The 18,793-nt window shown below is 36.6% G+C and overlaps 1 protein-coding gene across 1 annotated transcript; it reads left to right on the top strand.

The window, feature by feature from the left end:
• The first annotated feature begins 16,470 nt into the window (after positions 1-16,470).
• Positions 16,471-18,446, top strand: LOC120352390. Its single transcript, XM_039432631.1, has one exon. It carries the CDS (start codon positions 16,471-16,473, stop codon positions 17,374-17,376), a length of 906 nt encoding a protein of 301 aa, XP_039288565.1. The 3' UTR covers positions 17,377-18,446.
• Positions 18,447-18,793: the final 347 nt, after the last annotated feature.

The raw sequence follows: 18,793 nt of genomic DNA, 5'->3' as shown, positions 1-18,793 counted from the left end.
GATTTCCTTTTACTTCCAAATGGATTGAATTGCCTCACTCTTCAACGTAACAATTATTGTAAAAAAACCAGTGGAATGTGAACGTCATCCAAATAGCATTTGAATTTCAATTTTCAGATCATGAAATTCATAAAAAACTAATTCTTGAGAGAATAGTGATGAATTTCAAACAGTGCAAGTAACATTGATACAAAGCGATACAATGAAAATCAACATCGATTAATTTAATACTGGACTTATCAAATTTATATTACCGTTTATTTATATTATATTAAGCTTTATTCATAAAGCTTATAAAATGTAAAACCAACATTTTAAATTTTCTCTACTGGAGCAAAACTTCGATAGAAAATAAGGAAGAGCCCATTATAAGCACAATATAGTTGTGTAGTAAAATTCACTTGAACTAACTCATCACTTCAACCCTTCAATGATCACAATGAACTAGAATGGTATAAAAAACCATGACATTGATAATCAGGTACATTTATCAAATAGCTTCACCCAACTAAATCTGTGAATGCAAAGTCATAAGAAATCATGTTCAATAGATTTAATTTGAATGCTTCAAATAGAAAATGATCTATTCTTTTGGTGCCCTAATCAAAATTAATTTCAATCAACATTAATCGACATAAAGAAAAGCTTCTGCCAACCTTGTGTAATGAATGACAAGATGCGAGTGGAGGTGAAAAATCGATATGTTAACAAAAATAATAGAAGATGATGAATCATCTTTCAATCAATCTTATACGGTAGGGTACTTTGTGGTTAAATGTGAAACACTTTCATGATTTTCCTACCTTTTATGCATGCTTACTCTTCCTTAATTTGTTTTTTTGCATGGCTTTCATCTTTAGAATCTACTAAATTTTCATATTGGACTGTCTAAATAATGTAGATTCAACTAGTAAGAACGGAAGATGAGCTACTTTACAGAGAGAATCATAGAAAGTTTCAACTCAACAAGCCCAATGTATAATTTTTTTTATGCCTCAGCCGTCATATATATTTGGCTCAACTGAAGGTATATTATCAACCTGGCTTGGAGAATATTAACTGTAGAAAACAGCAAACACTGCAGGCTATGATTTTTCAGGAAATTGCCACTGTTAACACTATTGTAATCGATGATTTATCTCAGTTTTTGACATTCATAACTAATAATAAATTTCAGCATAGAATTATGATCATACACACATATTTTAAATATGAATTATATTATGTAATAGTCTAGTATGAATATTTTATCAGTTGCCAACAAGAAAGTACATGTCAGAGAATATTATGTCTGCTGATAACAACTGCAAAGCAGCCTAGGACATCAGGAGTTGCCTGACTGTGGCTCGAATCCCATAAACAATGTAGGACAGGTGCAACATCAGATGATTGACTGGAAGCTGATGAGTGCTGACCGTGTGACCAACATTGTTTCAGACCTGAAAAACTCCAGGTCTCAGGATATCTATGGACTTTCAACCTTTGTGCTAAAGGAACCAGCAAAACAAATAGCTGAACCATTGGCTGCAGCCATTAACAGCTGTTTCGTGGCAGGAAGGTTTCCAGACTGTCTCAAGACAGCAAGAACAGTGCCAATTCACAAGAAAGGGGAGACCAGTGATCCAGCAAACTTCAGGCCAATCTCCTTGATGCCTATCTTCTCAAAGATGATCGAGACAGAGATGAAAATGCAGATGACCAACTTTTTCGAGGGGAATAGACTGCTGTCATAATCGCAACATGGATTTAGAAACAGACGATCCACAACTACTGCTCTCCTGGTTTTGACAGAAAACATTCAGGTAAGTTTTGAGGATAGTGAATCCCTTGCCCTCACATTGTGTGACCTTAGCAAGGCCTTCGATTGCGTACCTCACAGGATATTGGTTGGAAAGCTGGAGAAATATGGTCTGGGTGGCGGGGTCCTTAAGACAGTGACATCCTATCTGGAGAATAGGAAACAGGTGGTGCAGCTGAGAGGTGCTGGCTCGAGGCTGAGAGGTGTTAAGCATGAAGTATCACAGGGCTCGGTTTTGGGCCCTCTGTTGTTCAAATTACTCATGAATGACTTCTCAAGTAGTCAGGGGGCAGTGCTATTTGTGAATGACACCACCTTGATTGCCAGAGGTGTCACTGTGGAACAGGCAAAGGAGGAGTCCACCAGACTCATCGAAGTAGCTAAGTTGTGGTTTCTTACCAACAAGCTCAATCTAAATGAGGATGAAACAAACATCTTGGTTTGCTCATTGAAAAGACAGCCAGTTGTATAGGATCCAGTAAAACTATTAGGATTTTGGTTGGATGAGCAATTGAGCTGGAATCATCATGTGAATCAAGTATGCAGGAAATTGTCCAGAGTGATGTACCTCCTTCGTGAGCTGAGATGTGTGGTGGATCAGAGAATTCTTGTCATAGCCTATCATTCGCTGTCTCACAACCATATCATCTATGGATTGCTCCTGTGGGGTCACGCACCAGCTGTCCACAATGTGCTGCTACTGCAAAAGAAGGCTCTGAGGATAGTGACATTTTCCGGCTTCAGGGATCACTGCAGGCCACTATTTAGGGATCTTGGGATACTCACGGTTTACAGTCAATATGTGTTGTGCTCGCTGATGTATATCAAGAAGAACCTGGAGCAGTTTCAAAAAAGGTGTGATATACACAGCCACAATACGTGACATGCCACTAGATTGGAGGTGCCCCAGAGCCAACTGGCGGGGAACTACAATAGCTTTCCAATAGCAGGCAATAAGATTTTTTAACAGCCTTCCTAGACAAATTCAGGAAACACGGAACTCTTGGTTCTAAACCACGTTGAAAAATAAACTCCTGAAAAAGCCACTCTACTCACTGCAGCATTTTCACAGTGAACCTCTTTTTGGGAGTCAAGCACCTCCAAAGTGTGAATGACCATGTAGGTTATTCTTAATTGAGAATTCCGACACTGCCTATCTGGAAATCCCAGTCATTGGCAACGACCTCAAGTATCAAGTTGCTGACACACAATCAGCTGGTATAGTGAGGTCCACGTTGTAATGGCAGTGTAGGAAGATAGGAGAAAAGGGTTGCCAGCTGAGATCTGGCGACCAAAACAGCTGATACTGGTATATCTGATGAACTTAACTGTTTAAAATTTAACTTAACATTTTTTTTTAAATACTTAATCATATTTTATTTGTCAGATATATTTCTTTAAGATGTGATAATAAATTTTCATGATTGAGATGAAATATTTTGTCAATTAGTTGAATTTCTACATTGTTGATAAACGATGTGGCAACATCGCAATGCATGAAAGAGATAGTGCCATCTGCTTTGTTGAACAATAGACAAGAGTAGTATAAAAAGGGGGAGTCTGGGACACAAGTGTCCCAGACTCCCCCTTTACCTCAAGGTCATCCAGGTCAACCACCCCCAACCTCAAGGTCATCCAGGTCAACCACCCTCAACCTCAAGGTCATCCAGGTCAACCACACCCACCTCAAGGTCATCTAGGTCAACCACACCTACCTCAAGGTCATCCAGGTCAACCACACCCACCTCAAGGTCATCCAGGTCAACCACCCTAACCTCAAGGTCATCCAGGTCAACCACCCTGACCTCAAGGTCATACAAAAAAAAAAAATCAAAAAAATAAAAATAAAAAAAATAATAAAAGAAAAAAATAAAAAAAAAAAAAAATTAAAAGAAAAAAAAATTAAAAAAAATTGAAAAAAAAATTGAAAAAAAAATAAAAAATTAAAAAAAAAATTAAAAGAAAAAAAAATTAAAAAAATAAAAAAAAATTGAAAAAAAAATTAAAAAAAAAAATAAAAAAAAAAAAAAAAAAAAATCAAAAACACATAAAATCGGGAATAAATGGGAAAAAAGGGAAGAAAGGGAAAAAAATTTCCCTCCGGATCCTGAACTGGGGTATAAAAGGAGTTGTTCTGCAAGGAGTGGGACATTGTGTCTTGGGCAGTTGTGCCGTCAGTACGTGTGTGTACCACCAGTACGTGTGTGTGTGATTTTAGTATATTGGTTTTGGATCACTTTCATCTTTATCAACATCAAGAGTAAGTACCAGTGCATTTTATAGTTCTATATATATATTTATATTATATTCATGATTTAACAATTAAGTCCAAAAGAGTAGAATTTTGAAGTAGATGGTTTGAGACTGACAATTAAATTCTAAAATGACTTAAATTCGAAAATGACAAGTTTAATTATGAATTAGGTTCCAATACATAGAGTAAATGACATAGTCAAAAATGACTAGTGTAATTATGAATTAGGTTCCAATACATACAAGTTATGAGTTTAATTATGAATTAGGTTCTTCGAGTTGGTGGTTGTAATCCATCCTAACCTAAAAAACGTATAATCACAAAGTAGATCCTAGACCCCCATTCACATTCCCCCATACAGCTCCGGACCATCATCCCTAGAACATAAACACCATAGAGTAAATGACATAGTCAAAAATGACTAGTGTAATTATGAATTAGGTTCCAATACATACAAGTTATGAGTTAAATTATGAATTAGGTTCTTCGAGTTGGTGGTTGTAATCCATCCTAACCTAAAAAACATATAATCACAAAGTAGATCCTAGACCCCCATTCACATTCCCCCATACAGCTCCGGACCATCATCCCTAGAACATAAACACTGTAAGGTATCAAATTTGGGTAGATAAAAATCCCTAACCGAAACTGTAATAGGTCTGAAAATAAAGTAACCGGCTAATATCGCCAAATAGATAATAACTAAGATTAGATAGCATCAGCTTGTTCTGGCTTAATGGTACAAAAAACCTAAAAAGGATTTGAAGGAATTTTGTTGCTCGCAAATAGATTATTATATAAGACATTTTGAAGATTGAGGTTAGGTACATGTATTCACGGATCGGTGACCTAGAGATCGATCAAATCGAGAAACGTAGAATCTGACCAAAACCCCTTGGCAGAGCTCTATTGCAATCAAATAGTGTGCAATGTGAAAAAACACCTGATCACGTGGCTAATTATTAGGTAGCATGAAATTAATATTAATGTATAGAATATTAGCTAGCATGTAAAGAGCATAACAAATAAACCAAATAAAAATAATTAAGTGTATTCAGGAAATAAGAGGTACCAGGCGCATGAATACCGAATAAAATTTGCATGCACCAATAGTAAAACGGCAGTTAATAGGCGGCAATTGTAGGCCAATTCAAAAATATTTATATATATTTCTATAAATGTTCGGAATCTATGTTGAATTGTTGTATAGTCTATGTTATCGATATGGCTCGAAAGCAAAGAAATTATTAATCATACAATCTAAGTAATATTTTGGTATTTTTTGTAAGATCTATTTGAACCTAATGGCGGAGGACTAAGATATTTAAATTTTATGCTAATTTGAAAGTCGGAAATAGGATCTGTAAAACTTGAGAAAGGAGAACCAGCACTCGCCAACCAAATGCCACCAGGAGAGGACCCCAAATATTGTAGAGCGTAGTACCTTGATAATGATTTTGTAAAAGTTAAAGTTAAATTAAATTATTAAATTTCTTAAAAGACTTCGTGATGCTATTGTGAAGCAGAAGTCATTTTCATTTTTAAATAAATTTATAACCCCTTGGAGGAGACGATTCCGGCTACCATATTCCCGGACCACATGGAGTTGGATCGACATCGGCGGCTTACAAGAAGATTTTCGACACGTGAGTGATAAATTTGAATTAGTGATGGGCGCCCTAGTGCTTCGAATTAATCTGATGATCAAAGCTAGCTCGCCGAAAGGGTTTTTATTATAAATTAAGAAATTAATAAGAGTAATACTTGCGCAAGTAAAATTAGTATTAAAGGTATTTTATTGAAAGAAAAATATAGATCAATATTTCAGAAATTTCTATTAAATCAAAGAAGTACAAAATCTAGGCTATTAAAACATATGCATATGATATTTAATTTTTGCAATATAATTTGCGATAGTTTATTATAGCTCTAATTCACTAGATGAATGGCTCTACCTATTCCGTCAGGTGCCGAATCTTGCACCCTGAGATAAAAATATATATTCGATACAAAGAAATCTACTAAGTACTAGAGATTTTAATATATATATATTTGGATTATTAGTGGCTAATTTATCAAGCTGATCTTAAAGCACACATTTTTAATTGAATTGTCCAAGTCGACAAGTATTAGCAAGCGCATATCGCAGCTACATGCAAAAGAATGCATATGATTTTAAGATAAAGGCACATGGTAATGATTCGTGCCATAAATCTAGAATATAAAGTTTAGCCTGTGATATTTTATTGATTTCAATTATTGTTCTATTTTTATATTATATTTTTTATCGCTCTTTATATATTTTTTGCCTCGATTTATTTTTTGCATTATTTGTGTAATATATGTATGAAACGTTTATGGTGTGCAATTTATTTATTATTCCTCAACACTATTGTATAAGTATCATATTTATATATATTTATTTTTTATTGAATTACAAGAGTTATAGGAGAAGCCATACCTAGGCCTAGAAAGATTTAAGACTGAATACTATTAGAAAACCACGACCTAATTATATAATTATATCAAATCTCATGCTTTACCGACTGATGCCAAGCAGGAGGCTAATCGTTATTTAAATATAAAGAATAACGTGACATAAAGACATGCCGTACCAACGTGGGACTGATGATGAGAGCCAAGCTCATTGAATAATTATTTGAAATTAAGTCAATAACCATATTGAAAATTATAGATAACTTATACGAGTTTTGAGGAAAACTGGCGAAGTGAAATTTGTATTACTTTTTGGGGAATCAATAGCTTTAAATAAGAGAAATTATATGTTTTAAAGAAAATTTTATATTATTAGTACTGTAAAAAATACATGTTTATAGAGAGAGATTATATTTTATAAGCCTAAACTGCTATTACTTTCTAGTCAAAAATATATTATGTGTTTAAGCCGGTTGGAAAATAAGTCACAGCCTGTAAACTAGCCAAGAATAAATTAAAACAAAACATTGGGGGCGCTAGAGCATTATAAAAAACTTAAGTATAAATACCTTGTCTTTGAGTATCCAAACACTTTGCACATCACTGTTTCACTGTAAGTCCCGGTTTGTGTCTCTTTTTTAAGCATTTTCGCTTATCATTTATCACTTTTAATTAGCATTTATCATATTTGACATAATGAATCACACTCCCGCAAACTCTGAAGTTTCATATATGTACGGCGGTTGCACAGATCCCACTTTGTCGACTCCAAGCACATCAAACCCCACCACGGTAGATGCCAATACGCCATGAGAAAGGGAACCAGGAAGCGTCGGGTCGATAGTCTTCGATCCACCAGGTCTGCAACCTCTATCATCCACTCGAATCGACGCCGCTGACACACCATTGAATCAACGGATAGCAGAGATCAACTTTGAAGGGGGCGAGGAGCAGCCTGCAGAACCCGCATCGCCGGAGGCCGAGTCACACCTGGGCAAACAAAGTATATTTTCAATCACAGAGTTAGATCCGCTTCAAAAGGTAATAATGGAACAAACTAGCAGTACTTTCAATATTATGTTACAAAAAACAATGGATAATATGATGCAGGAGATTAAAAAGAGATTGCTACAGTAAAAGAGGAAAATAAACAAACAGTGGAACAGGGCATGAAAGAGACCGCAGGCGCTATAAAATCAGTAGAACAACGGTTGGATAATATTGAAACTAAAGTAGAGAATCATAGGGAAGAATTAAAAGCAATGATAACCCTACAAAAAGAAAGTCAGGATAAAGTTACGGCAGGATTATCGGAAAGGTTGGATACGGTTACATGTGAACTCAATGAAAGGATAGATAACCTAACCATACAAATCACTACACCCATTCAGGATATAACAATAACATTAAGGCCGATTGCCACCAAAAAATCCACAAACAAATTACCGTTGCCAATCAAACATTAACAACTACAGTTGACAAAAATATTAACAGTATTAAAGAAATACAAAATAAACAGATTAATATGTCCACAAAAATGAACCAACTGCAAGGTAGCATCAATCAAAATACTGAAACCTGTAAAGCTTTAAACGGAACTCTACTAATTCAAAAATCCACTCTGACTCAATTAAATCAAGAAATAAACGCAAATAAAATTACACATAATAGTCAATGGCAGATAACACAGGAAAAAATAACAGCATTAGAAAATCACATTCAACAACGACCTCAAGGGATTCAAACAGACAACCTCAACGTACATAGTATATTACAAGGACTAGGAAAATTTGATAATACTGATCGCCATTTGCAACCTCAACCATTCATTGATCAGATAAAATTAGTACAAACTCTTGCACCTACCTCTTGGAATTTTTGGCGTCTTCGTTTGACTAGTTTATTGATTGGCGAACCCCTGATGTTCTTTCGGAGTAGAGCCCATGAATTTACATCATTGGATGAGTTTGTAGCTGTCTTCCTGGAACAGTATTGGAGCAGAAGTAAACAGTTGGACGTGCTAGCGGACATTATATCATGCGATTTCAACCCTAACTTAGACGGTGCATGTACCACTTTCGTCACTGCCCTACAGTTTAAAAATTCTCAATTGAGCGAGCCCATTAACGAATCGGCATTAGCAAGTATTATTTTAAAGAAGCTACCGTATCAAGTTAGAATGGCACTCGCCACACAACCCATCACTGATTGCAAGCAGCTGATAAATCATTTATATGGCATACAGTCTGTGATGGCAATATCAAACCACCGTTCAGACCAGAGATACGCACCAAATCAACATAACTCAAAATTTAATCAGTATAACAGCCAAAATTATGAACCGGTATCATATGATCGCTACCGATCTGCTCCTCAATTTGAACGCCGCTATGAGCACAGGCAAAATGGTAACTGGAATAATGAAAAATTTCAAAATCGCACAACCAACCACTATGCCCAGCAGAGCAATCGTAAGAATCATTATGATGGCCGTGATCGATTAAACTCACATAATAATCACACACAAAACAATTACAACAGAAATTATAAACCGCCACCTCAACAAGTAAGCACAAATTATACATTAGCACATGCAATAGGATTGAATCAACAAAAAACCCGGAACCCAGCACCCAACGACCCGCCACCAGATATACAGAAAACTACAGCTAATAAACCAGGACTATATGATACCCCCGATATAACAAGCACAAGCTCAAATGAAACAAACCAAGAAAAGCAGGATATTTCAACGTCATACACCACATTCAGAAGTGATTTACCGAAAACATTATTAGAAGAACCGAAAATATTAGAAAAACAGATAACAATACAAGACAGCCTACCGGACAAAAGGAGCGACCACCGCAAGGCCCGGAGACGGAGGCGCCCGAGGACACCCGACCGGCATCAGGACGAGGAGGACGGCATTCGGGAGAACATGCATCGTAAGGCCCGGAGGCGGAAGAAGTGACGAAGGAGGAACCGCGCGCGCGCATACCGGCCGCATGCACGCTTCAAGAGGCAAAGAAGAACACCGGACCGACACCAAGGAGGACAGGAGCGGACCGACGGCGTGCATCCGCGGCACATACGCTTTAAAGGCTATGATCAGCGATGTGACCGAAAAAAGGAAGCAAATAATTGGAACAAAAATGGAACTGGTAACAAAGCAACTATGGATTCATGCCGGGAAAATAATGGAGTGGACTACTTGTGGAGATTAATTAAGGATAAACGGTGTTTGAGAAGAATGGAAGAAATAAAAAGTAATATAAAGAAAGTGAAAGTACCTGGATATGATATGATTAGAGATTATGTTATTAAAAAGATGATAAATGTTTGGATATGGTGTTTAATGTTTGTTATAATGGCTGTGATGTTTGCTAAAAATTGTGATGTTAATGGAATAATGAAGAGGATAATATTATTGAAGAAGTTTATGGCCTATGAAAAATCTCGCTTTACGAAACTGTTTCCTGATATGATTAAGGTTGTTTATAAAGAAACTATGTGGATAGTATTGAAAGAAAATAAATGGAAGGCTTTGGATCAATTAAAAGAAATTATTATTAAAGGAACAAGGATTTATTTGAAGAAAGAATACACAAGATACCAGGGCTTTAAATTTATGAAGGATAAGTTATCAATAGGACAGCCTCACAAATCAACAGCAGATAACCTCACCAGCCTACAACATCTACAAACAGAATGCAAGAAGATGCAAGTAAACCACGGGATTTTTACATGCAATATTGTCAAATTTGAAATAATATGATAAGAAATCAAGGAAAACATTATTATCAAACCGATTACTAACCTTCCTTAATAAATTTAATCTTGGCATAGGACCGCGTGGCAACAATCCAATGTTTTAATTCCTTCCAGCCGTTAGAAGCCTGCAATAAGAAAAAGAATAATTTTTAAATGTGTAATTAAATTAGCTACATCCACTAAAAAAGGACACAAGCGGGGATAGTATATTTAAAATTTGTAAATTACCTTTAAAGAGAAAAAATGCAGCAGTTAGGTTAATTATGAAATTCGACAGCAAATTCTGTAGAATCAGTGACCAGCTGGGCAAGGCCACCTGAATCAAATATGTAATGCCTGCAAACATATGATTATGAAAAAGTATAGTTACCCCAAAAATTGTTATTTATCATTGTTATTTATTGTTGTTATTTATCATATTTATTAATGTCGGTATATTTATTTATATGTTTTATATTTATTACTTTTAATTATGCCACGTTTGTTACCTGAAAAGACCTAAAGTGAATACAAGCTACCAAAAAACCAAAGAGCCATTAGCAAAAGAAAAGTATTGTACCTGATGTATAGAAAATTATTTGTATTAAGACCTAAGAAATACTATAAGATATAAGCCCAGAAGTTTGTGAATCGAAATTATTGTCTAAAAGGAATCATTTATGAGAATTATGAAATGTGTGTAGTTAGGTTGGCGGCCCTGCAAGCGGCGAATTTAAAATTATTATGTTTTAAGTGTTGTCAGGAGGAGTGCGTTTAGAAGTTTATATTTATGATATTTTATGTGTGTTGAGGAGAAGAATTTGTTATTGTATTTGATAAGGTATAAAGGAGATGCAGCAAATATGTCTGCGAACTGTGATAGAAGTATGAGAGTATAATTTATAATAAAGTATAGTGTATATCGATGTATTGAAGGGTGGGTTTTCATTAAAAACATTATGATTCTCAAATATTTTGAATTCAAACCCAGAAGCGCGTGTAAGGTATCAAATTTGGGTAGATAAAAATCCCTAACCGAAACTGTAATAGGTCTGAAAATAAAGTAACCGGCTAATATCGCCAAATAGATAATAACTAAGATTAGATAGCATCAGCTTGTTCTGGCTTAATGGTACAAAAAACCTAAAAAGGATTTGAAGGAATTTTGTTGCTCGCAAATAGATTATTATATAAGACATTTTGAAGATTGAGGTTAGGTACATGTATTCACGGATCGGTGACCTAGAGATCGATCAAATCGAGAAACGTAGAATCTGACCAAAACCCCTTGGCAGAGCTCTATTGCAATCAAATAGTGTGCAATGTGAAAAAACACCTGTTCACGTGGCTAATTATTAGGTAGCATGAAATTAATATTAATGTATAGAATATTAGCTAGCATGTAAAGAGCATAACAAATAAACCAAATAAAAATAATTAAGTGTATTCAGGAAATAAGAGTTACCAGGCGCATGAATACCGAATAAAATTTGCATGCACCAATAGTAAAACGGCAGTTAATAGGCGGCAATTGTAGGCCAATTCAAAAATATTTATATATTTCTATAAATGTTCGGAATCTATGTTGAATTGTTGTATAGTCTATGTTATCGATATGGCTCGAAAGCAAAGAAATTATTAATCATACAATCTAAGTAATATTTTGGTATTTTTTGTAAGATCTATTTGAACCTAATGGCGGAGGACTAAGATATTTAAATTTTATGCTAATTTGAAAGTCGGAAATAGGATCTGTAAAACTCGAGAAAGGAGAACCAGCACTCGCCAACCAAATGCCACCAGGAGAGGACCCCAAATATTGTAGAGCGTAGTACCTTGATAATGATTTTGTAAAAGTTAAAGTTAAATTAAATTATTAAATTTCTTAAAAGACTTCGTGATGCTATTGTGAAGCAGAAGTCATTTTCATTTTTTAAATAAATTTATAACCCCTTGGAGGAGACGATTCCGGCTACCATATTCCCGGACCACATGGAGTTGGATCGACATCGGCGGCTTACAAGAAGATTTTCGACACGTGAGTGATAAATTTGAATTAGTGATGGGCGCCCTAGTGCTTCGAATTAATTTAATAATCAAAGCTAGCTCGCCGAAAGGGTTTTTATTATAAATTAAGAAATTAATAAGAGTAATACTTGCGCAAGTAAAATTAGTATTAAAGGTATTTTATTGAAAGAAAAATATAGATCAATATTTCAGAAATTTCTATTAAATCAAAGAAGTACGAAATCTAGGCTATTAAAACATATGCATATGATATTTAATTTTTGCAATATAATTTGCGATAGTTTATTATAGCTCTAATTCACTAGATGAATGGCTCTACCTATTCCGTCAGGTGCCGAATCTTGCACCCTGAGATAAAAATATATATTCGATACAAAGAAATCTACTAAGTACTAGAGATTTTAATATATATATATATTTGGATTATTAGTGGCTAATTTATCAAGCTGATCTTAAAGCACACATTTTTAATTGAATTGTCCAAGTCGACAAGTATTAGCAAGCGCATATCGCAGCTACATGCAAAAGAATGCATATGATTTTAAGATAAAGGCACATGGTAATGATTCGTGCCATAAATCTAGAATATAAAGTTTAGCCTGTGATATTTTATTGATTTCAATTATTGTTCTATTTTTATATTATATTTTTTATCGCTCTATATATATTTTTTGCCTCGATTTATTTTTTGCATTATTTGTGTAATATATGTATGAAACGTTTATGGTGTGCAATTTATTTATTATTCCTCAACACTATTGTATAAGTATCATATTTATATATATTTATTTTTATTGAATTACAAGAGTTATAGGAGAAGCCATACCTAGGCCTAGAAAGATTTAAGACTGAATACTATTAGAAAACCACGACCTAATTATATAATTATATCAAATCTCATGCTTTACCGACTGATGCCAAGCAGGAGGCTAATCGTTATTTAAATATAAAGAATAACGTGACAACACCTATGAACCTCCATCCCTGACCCACGATCCTAGATACCGATTCACCACCTTCATCCCCCACATCCGTTGATAGTGATATATATATATATATATATATATATATATATATATATATATATATATATATATATATATATATATAGAGTTGAATACTGCATACCATACTAATACAATATTGTTCTGCATTGTTCCAGATGAGCAAAGCTGTACGATGTCAGCAAACAGCAAACTCAGTGGACGAGTTTGTTGTCCTGGAGGAGGCATTCAAATCCCGACTCACGACTCTATACTACAATAATGCATACAAGGATGAGCCTGCCAAAGATTTCCACACCTTTCTGAGCAGTCTGAAGGATAAAATTGTTCACATCATCAGTCAACAACTGCAGACACATGGAGCAATGAAGTTCAATCTAGTATTGGAGGCAACATATTTCCGCAGCACCCTTGATAAGACCTTCTTCGAACAAGAAGAGTTTCAGAATGTCGCCTTCAAATCTCCAAACTACACCATCTTCAGTATCATCAATCTTCCAGACATCATCAACCAAGCGTGCATGACCCTACTGGATGAGGAGTCGAAATTCGAAGGAAATTCAAGTGGATGGAGTTTGCTTATCATCGATGGATTGCTCATCAGGATTAGCAAACATACTCCCCTGTGTGGATCATCCTACATCAGTCTTCCACCTCTTCTATCAGCACGAAAGGCAATCATCAATCCTATAAACAAGGACCAGCAATGTTTCAAATGGGCTATCATCGCCAAACATGTACAAGGCAACCATCCTGAACGAGTCAATGAGCGATACCATCAATTGGAAGAGAGATACAACTTTTCAGGCATTGGATTTCCCACTACCATCAACCAAATCGATATATTTGAGAAAGATAATCCAGAGGTATCAGTTAATATTTATGGTGTGGATGAGAAGAACGTTATATTTCCAAGAAGAGTTGGAAATGCAATGAAGGCAGATCACTGTGATCTTCTCCTCCTCTGTGAGAGTAAGGATGATGATGAAAACAGCACCCTTGAGGATGTCAATGAACATAAATCAAATAGCCACTACTGCTACATTAAAAATTTTGAAAGACTTGTGGGATCCCAACTCACAAAACATCAGCATAAAATTATCATCTGCAGACGATGTTTCACCCATTACACCCAGAACAGAGATGGAGAACGCAGGATGGCTGAGCATGAGGAGTATTGTGCTAGCAATAATACAGCAAGAATCATCATGCCACAGGTTGGAAAAGATGGTAAACCTCCAACCTTGAAGTTTGAGAAACATGTGCAAAAGTATAGAGTACCTGTTGTAGCATACGCCGATTTTGAGTGCATCCTGGAGAAACCTGATGAAGACAATGAACAATGGATTGGTGAAGCTACCAAAGTTATCCAGTATCATCGGGCAATGAGTTACTGCTTATACTTTGTGCGGGACCCATATTTGGAAGATTCCTGGCTGACAATCACTAACCTAATCCCTCATGAGCCGATTGTCTACAGGGGTCCTGATGCCGCCAAACATTTCATGAAGACCCTCACCATGTATGCAAAAGATTTAGATGAGGCAATTGACTGCAGGAATATCAAGTTGCTCCCACTAACCAAAAGAGAGAAAGAACGACATAATGCAGCTGATTTCTGTGAGGCCTGCAATGAACGGTTCAATAAAGATAAGGTGTATGACCATTGTCATATAACTGGTATCTACCGGAATGCATTATGCCGTAAATGCAACCTGCAGCGAGAGCGACAATCATTCATACCAGTGTTTCTCCACAACTCTTCAAACTACGATACACACCTCATTATTCCAGAGCTGGGTAGAGATAAGGATCGGCTGTCTGTCATCCCAAACTCATCGGAAAAGTATATATCATTCACCAAACAAATATCTCCAAAAATGCACCTTCGATTCATCGATACATTCAGGTTTACACCTGATAGTTTAGACAATCTGGTCACTAACCTAGTCAAATCAGCATCGAGTCCAGAAGACTTGTCCAAAGTGCTGCCACATACTGCCAAGGTGTTTGGAAACAAATTGAGCCTTGTCTCAAGGAAAGGAGTGTTTCCATACGACTACTGCGATTCATGGCAGAGACTTGAAGAAAAATTGCTACCACCCAAAGAGGCATTTTTCAGCAAGCTGGTTGATAGGAGTGTTAGCAGTGATGATTATGAACATGCTCAAACTGTGTGGAACCAATTCAGTTGTAGAACTCTGGGAGAATACAGTGACCTATACTTGAAAACAGATGTTCTCCTGCTGGCTGATGTCTTTGAGAGCTTCTGCGATGTATGCATGAAGACTTATGATTTGGATTGTGCTCACTACTTTACATCTCCAGGCTTTTCCTTTGATGTCATGCTGAAATATACTAAAGTCGAGCTTGAGCTCCTTACTGACTATGACATGTACATGTTTATCGAGCGAGGTATCAGAGGAGGAATAACAAATTGTATACCCCGTCATGCTGTAGCCAACAATGCCTACACAGGAGCGCCTATTGACCCCGAGAAGCCTACATCATATCTCTTGTACACAGATGCGAACAACCTGTATGGCTGGGCAATGTGCCAACCACTTCCATGCCGGAAATTCCAGTGGATGGAGAAAGATGAGTTGGAGGGGGTGAGCAGAGGTATTGAGGGTGTTGGAGATGTTCAAAAGATTGGCTACATCTTGGAGGTGGACATTGAGTACCCTTCTGAATTGCATGATGAGCACAACGACTTCCCATTCCTGGCAGAGAACAAAAAAACTCTTAAATCTAATCATGTATGACTCATGACAGCTCTAAGCAACCGTGAACGATATGTATGTCATTACCGCACCCTCAAGCAAGCAGTACAGCATGGATTGAAAATCACTAAAGTTCATTGAGGTGTGCAGTTTGAGCAGGAGGACTTCCTAGCACCCTACATCATGCTAAACACCAGACTTCGACAGCAGTCGAAGAATAAGTTTGAAAAGAACTTTTTCAAACTTATGAACAACGCTGTGTTTGGTAAGACAATGGAGAATGTACGAAAAAGGATGAGTATGGAGCTAGTGAATGACGAGAATCGATTGAAGAAACTGATTGCTCGACCAGTGTACAAGGACCGCATCATCTTTGGTGAGAATATCTGTGCTGTTACAATGCATAAAGAGAAAGTGGAGCTCAATAAGCCCATCTACATAGGGTTATCAGTGCTCGACATCAGCAAAACCCTCATGTATGAATTCCACTACGATGTGATGAAGCCCATCTACAAGGACCGTCTTCAACTCCTATATCAAGATACTGATAGCTTATTCTACCTTGTCAAGACAGAGGACATGTACAACGACATCATCAACAACCAGCAGCTCAGAGATACCTTTGACACCTCAGAGTACCCTGCAGACCACCCATGCTACTCAGATGCAAACAAAATGGTGCTTGGCAAGTTTAAAGATGAATATGCTGGCCAAGCGCCACTTGAGTATGTAGGCTTACAATCGAAGCTATATGGCTGTAGGTGTTACAATAGTGATCCAAATCAGCTGACAAGTGGATTCATAAAGAAAGCTAAAGGAGTGAGGAGACCAATACTTGGGCGAGAACTCTCAAAAATGCATCCAGATGCTGAACGTTACATAGGCTTCCAAGACTATCTAGATTGTCTATATGGTGATGAGGATATCTATAGAGAACGAGTGATGTTTGGTACTAGGAAACATCAGATCATGACCCAAGTCATGAGAAAGAAGGCACTGAGCAAAGCTGATGAGAAGAGGTATATTCTAGATGATGGAATTACAACTCTTGCACATGGACATTACAAGATCCCCACTCTAGCACACATTGATGAGGAGGATGAGGAGGAGGAGGAGGAGGAGGATGAGGAGGAAGAGATGATTGACTCTCAAGAAATTCCTAAGGTTCAGGCAGCTAGCAGTACTACAACAGCTAAACGGTTACATTCCTCATCACATGATGAGCTCATTAATAAAGTCAATGAGTCAGGAAGCAGTACTATCCCTGCTAAACGGTCACGTCCCTTATCAAATGATGAGCTTGTTGATATGACCAATGACTATAAAATAGATGGTGATGCATCCCAGTACAGCATTCTGAGAAAATTGCTTGAAAAGTGAGTCATACCTCATGCCAGGAAGTGTCAACAAATCCACTGCGCATATGTCTTCGCCCTACATTCACATCGCAAGACTTTTTGGAAGTGGTCATCATCAGTTGAGGTCTGTGCACCGTGCTGTAAAGAACTAGCATCAGCTACAACTAGAACTCCAGCTACTACTCCAGCTAGTACCCCTGCTGTTACCACTACCACTGCCATCATCAGCCTGCAGTGGAGCAAGCAGATATGTGTGAGTGTGGAGACTGTCTACTAGTAACCAGCAACCAATGGATTGTACAACCATTTCTGAAGTTTGGAGATAAGGACCTACCAGAACCGTTTGGAACAGCTCAAAACTTTCTAGAGACACTAACATCCATCTTTCATGATGCCGAAGTGTCAAGCTATACCGACCTATGCGAGGGAGCAGCCATCTTGAAATTCTCATTCAGCAGAGGATTCTGCGAAATAAGTGATAGATTGGGTGAATTATATCACTGGATAGTTCTCGATATATTGGACTGAATCTATTGAATTGTAATGTAAATAATCTTATTATTCATATGAATGCTCAGTTTATATATTATGCTATGTATCAATAAAAGAGAGAGTGTGTTATTTCAAGAGAAATATGTTGTACATCTTATTCCATACACCCTTCAACTTCTAGAGTAAGCACTCTTAGACATTTAAGGTATAGTAAATACAATAGGAAGCATCCTTCTATGATAAACTTGTCTTTATCATACCATGTAGGAAGTTCATGATGGTTGAGCTCAACAGCCTGATGCCTATATAAATGCTAATTAGCAAGTTCATATATCCAGTATGGATAAGACAGTATTAGCACAAGAGCTGCACAAGCAAGCTTGTTGGAACTTCCCAACAAGAAAGGTTACAGTCAAAGGTCTTTATGACCTCTATCAAGCTGACCTTGTTGAGATGATACCATATGCTCAACAGAACAAAGGTTATAGATACATAATTACTATTATCAATTGTCTTAGTAAGTTCGCCTTTGCTATACCAATTAAAAGCAAGTCAGCTGATGATGTGGTCAAGGCAATCAGATACAGAAAATAACTCTTTCCTTATTCCTATTGGGGTTATGCTCTAGAACATCTAGCTTGATTCTAATTTCATAATTCAAATCTATGTTGGGGCTCTCAACTTCTTCCTCTATCCAATAGTTTGACACATACAATGCTTCCAGGTTTCCAAACTGTAAAATATATCAACTATTGTTCCTACGGTATACATAGTATAGGAGTTATAAGAAGGCTAGAATTTGTCATTATTGTAATCAAACAGGTATATTGTAGGAACAATAGTTAAGAGTACAAGGCACATCCTGCACTATCAACTCCTATAGTAAATTTCTATTGGAAACATCTATGGATAGTCATATAGTGCTAACAAAGTAAAGTATTAGTGAG

The sequence above is a fragment of the Nilaparvata lugens genome, chromosome 7, assembly GCF_014356525.2.
Source record: "Nilaparvata lugens isolate BPH chromosome 7, ASM1435652v1, whole genome shotgun sequence".
Lineage (NCBI taxonomy): Eukaryota > Metazoa > Arthropoda > Insecta > Hemiptera > Delphacidae > Nilaparvata > Nilaparvata lugens.
Note: the sequence above shows the minus strand (reverse complement) of the source record. Positions and strands in the feature narration are given on the sequence as shown.

Bases quoted from the DNA above. Each gene is read 5' to 3' on its own strand.
- LOC120352390 (XM_039432631.1), top strand. From the start codon at position 16,471: ATGTATGAATTCCACTACGATGTGATGAAGCCCATCTACAAGGACCGT.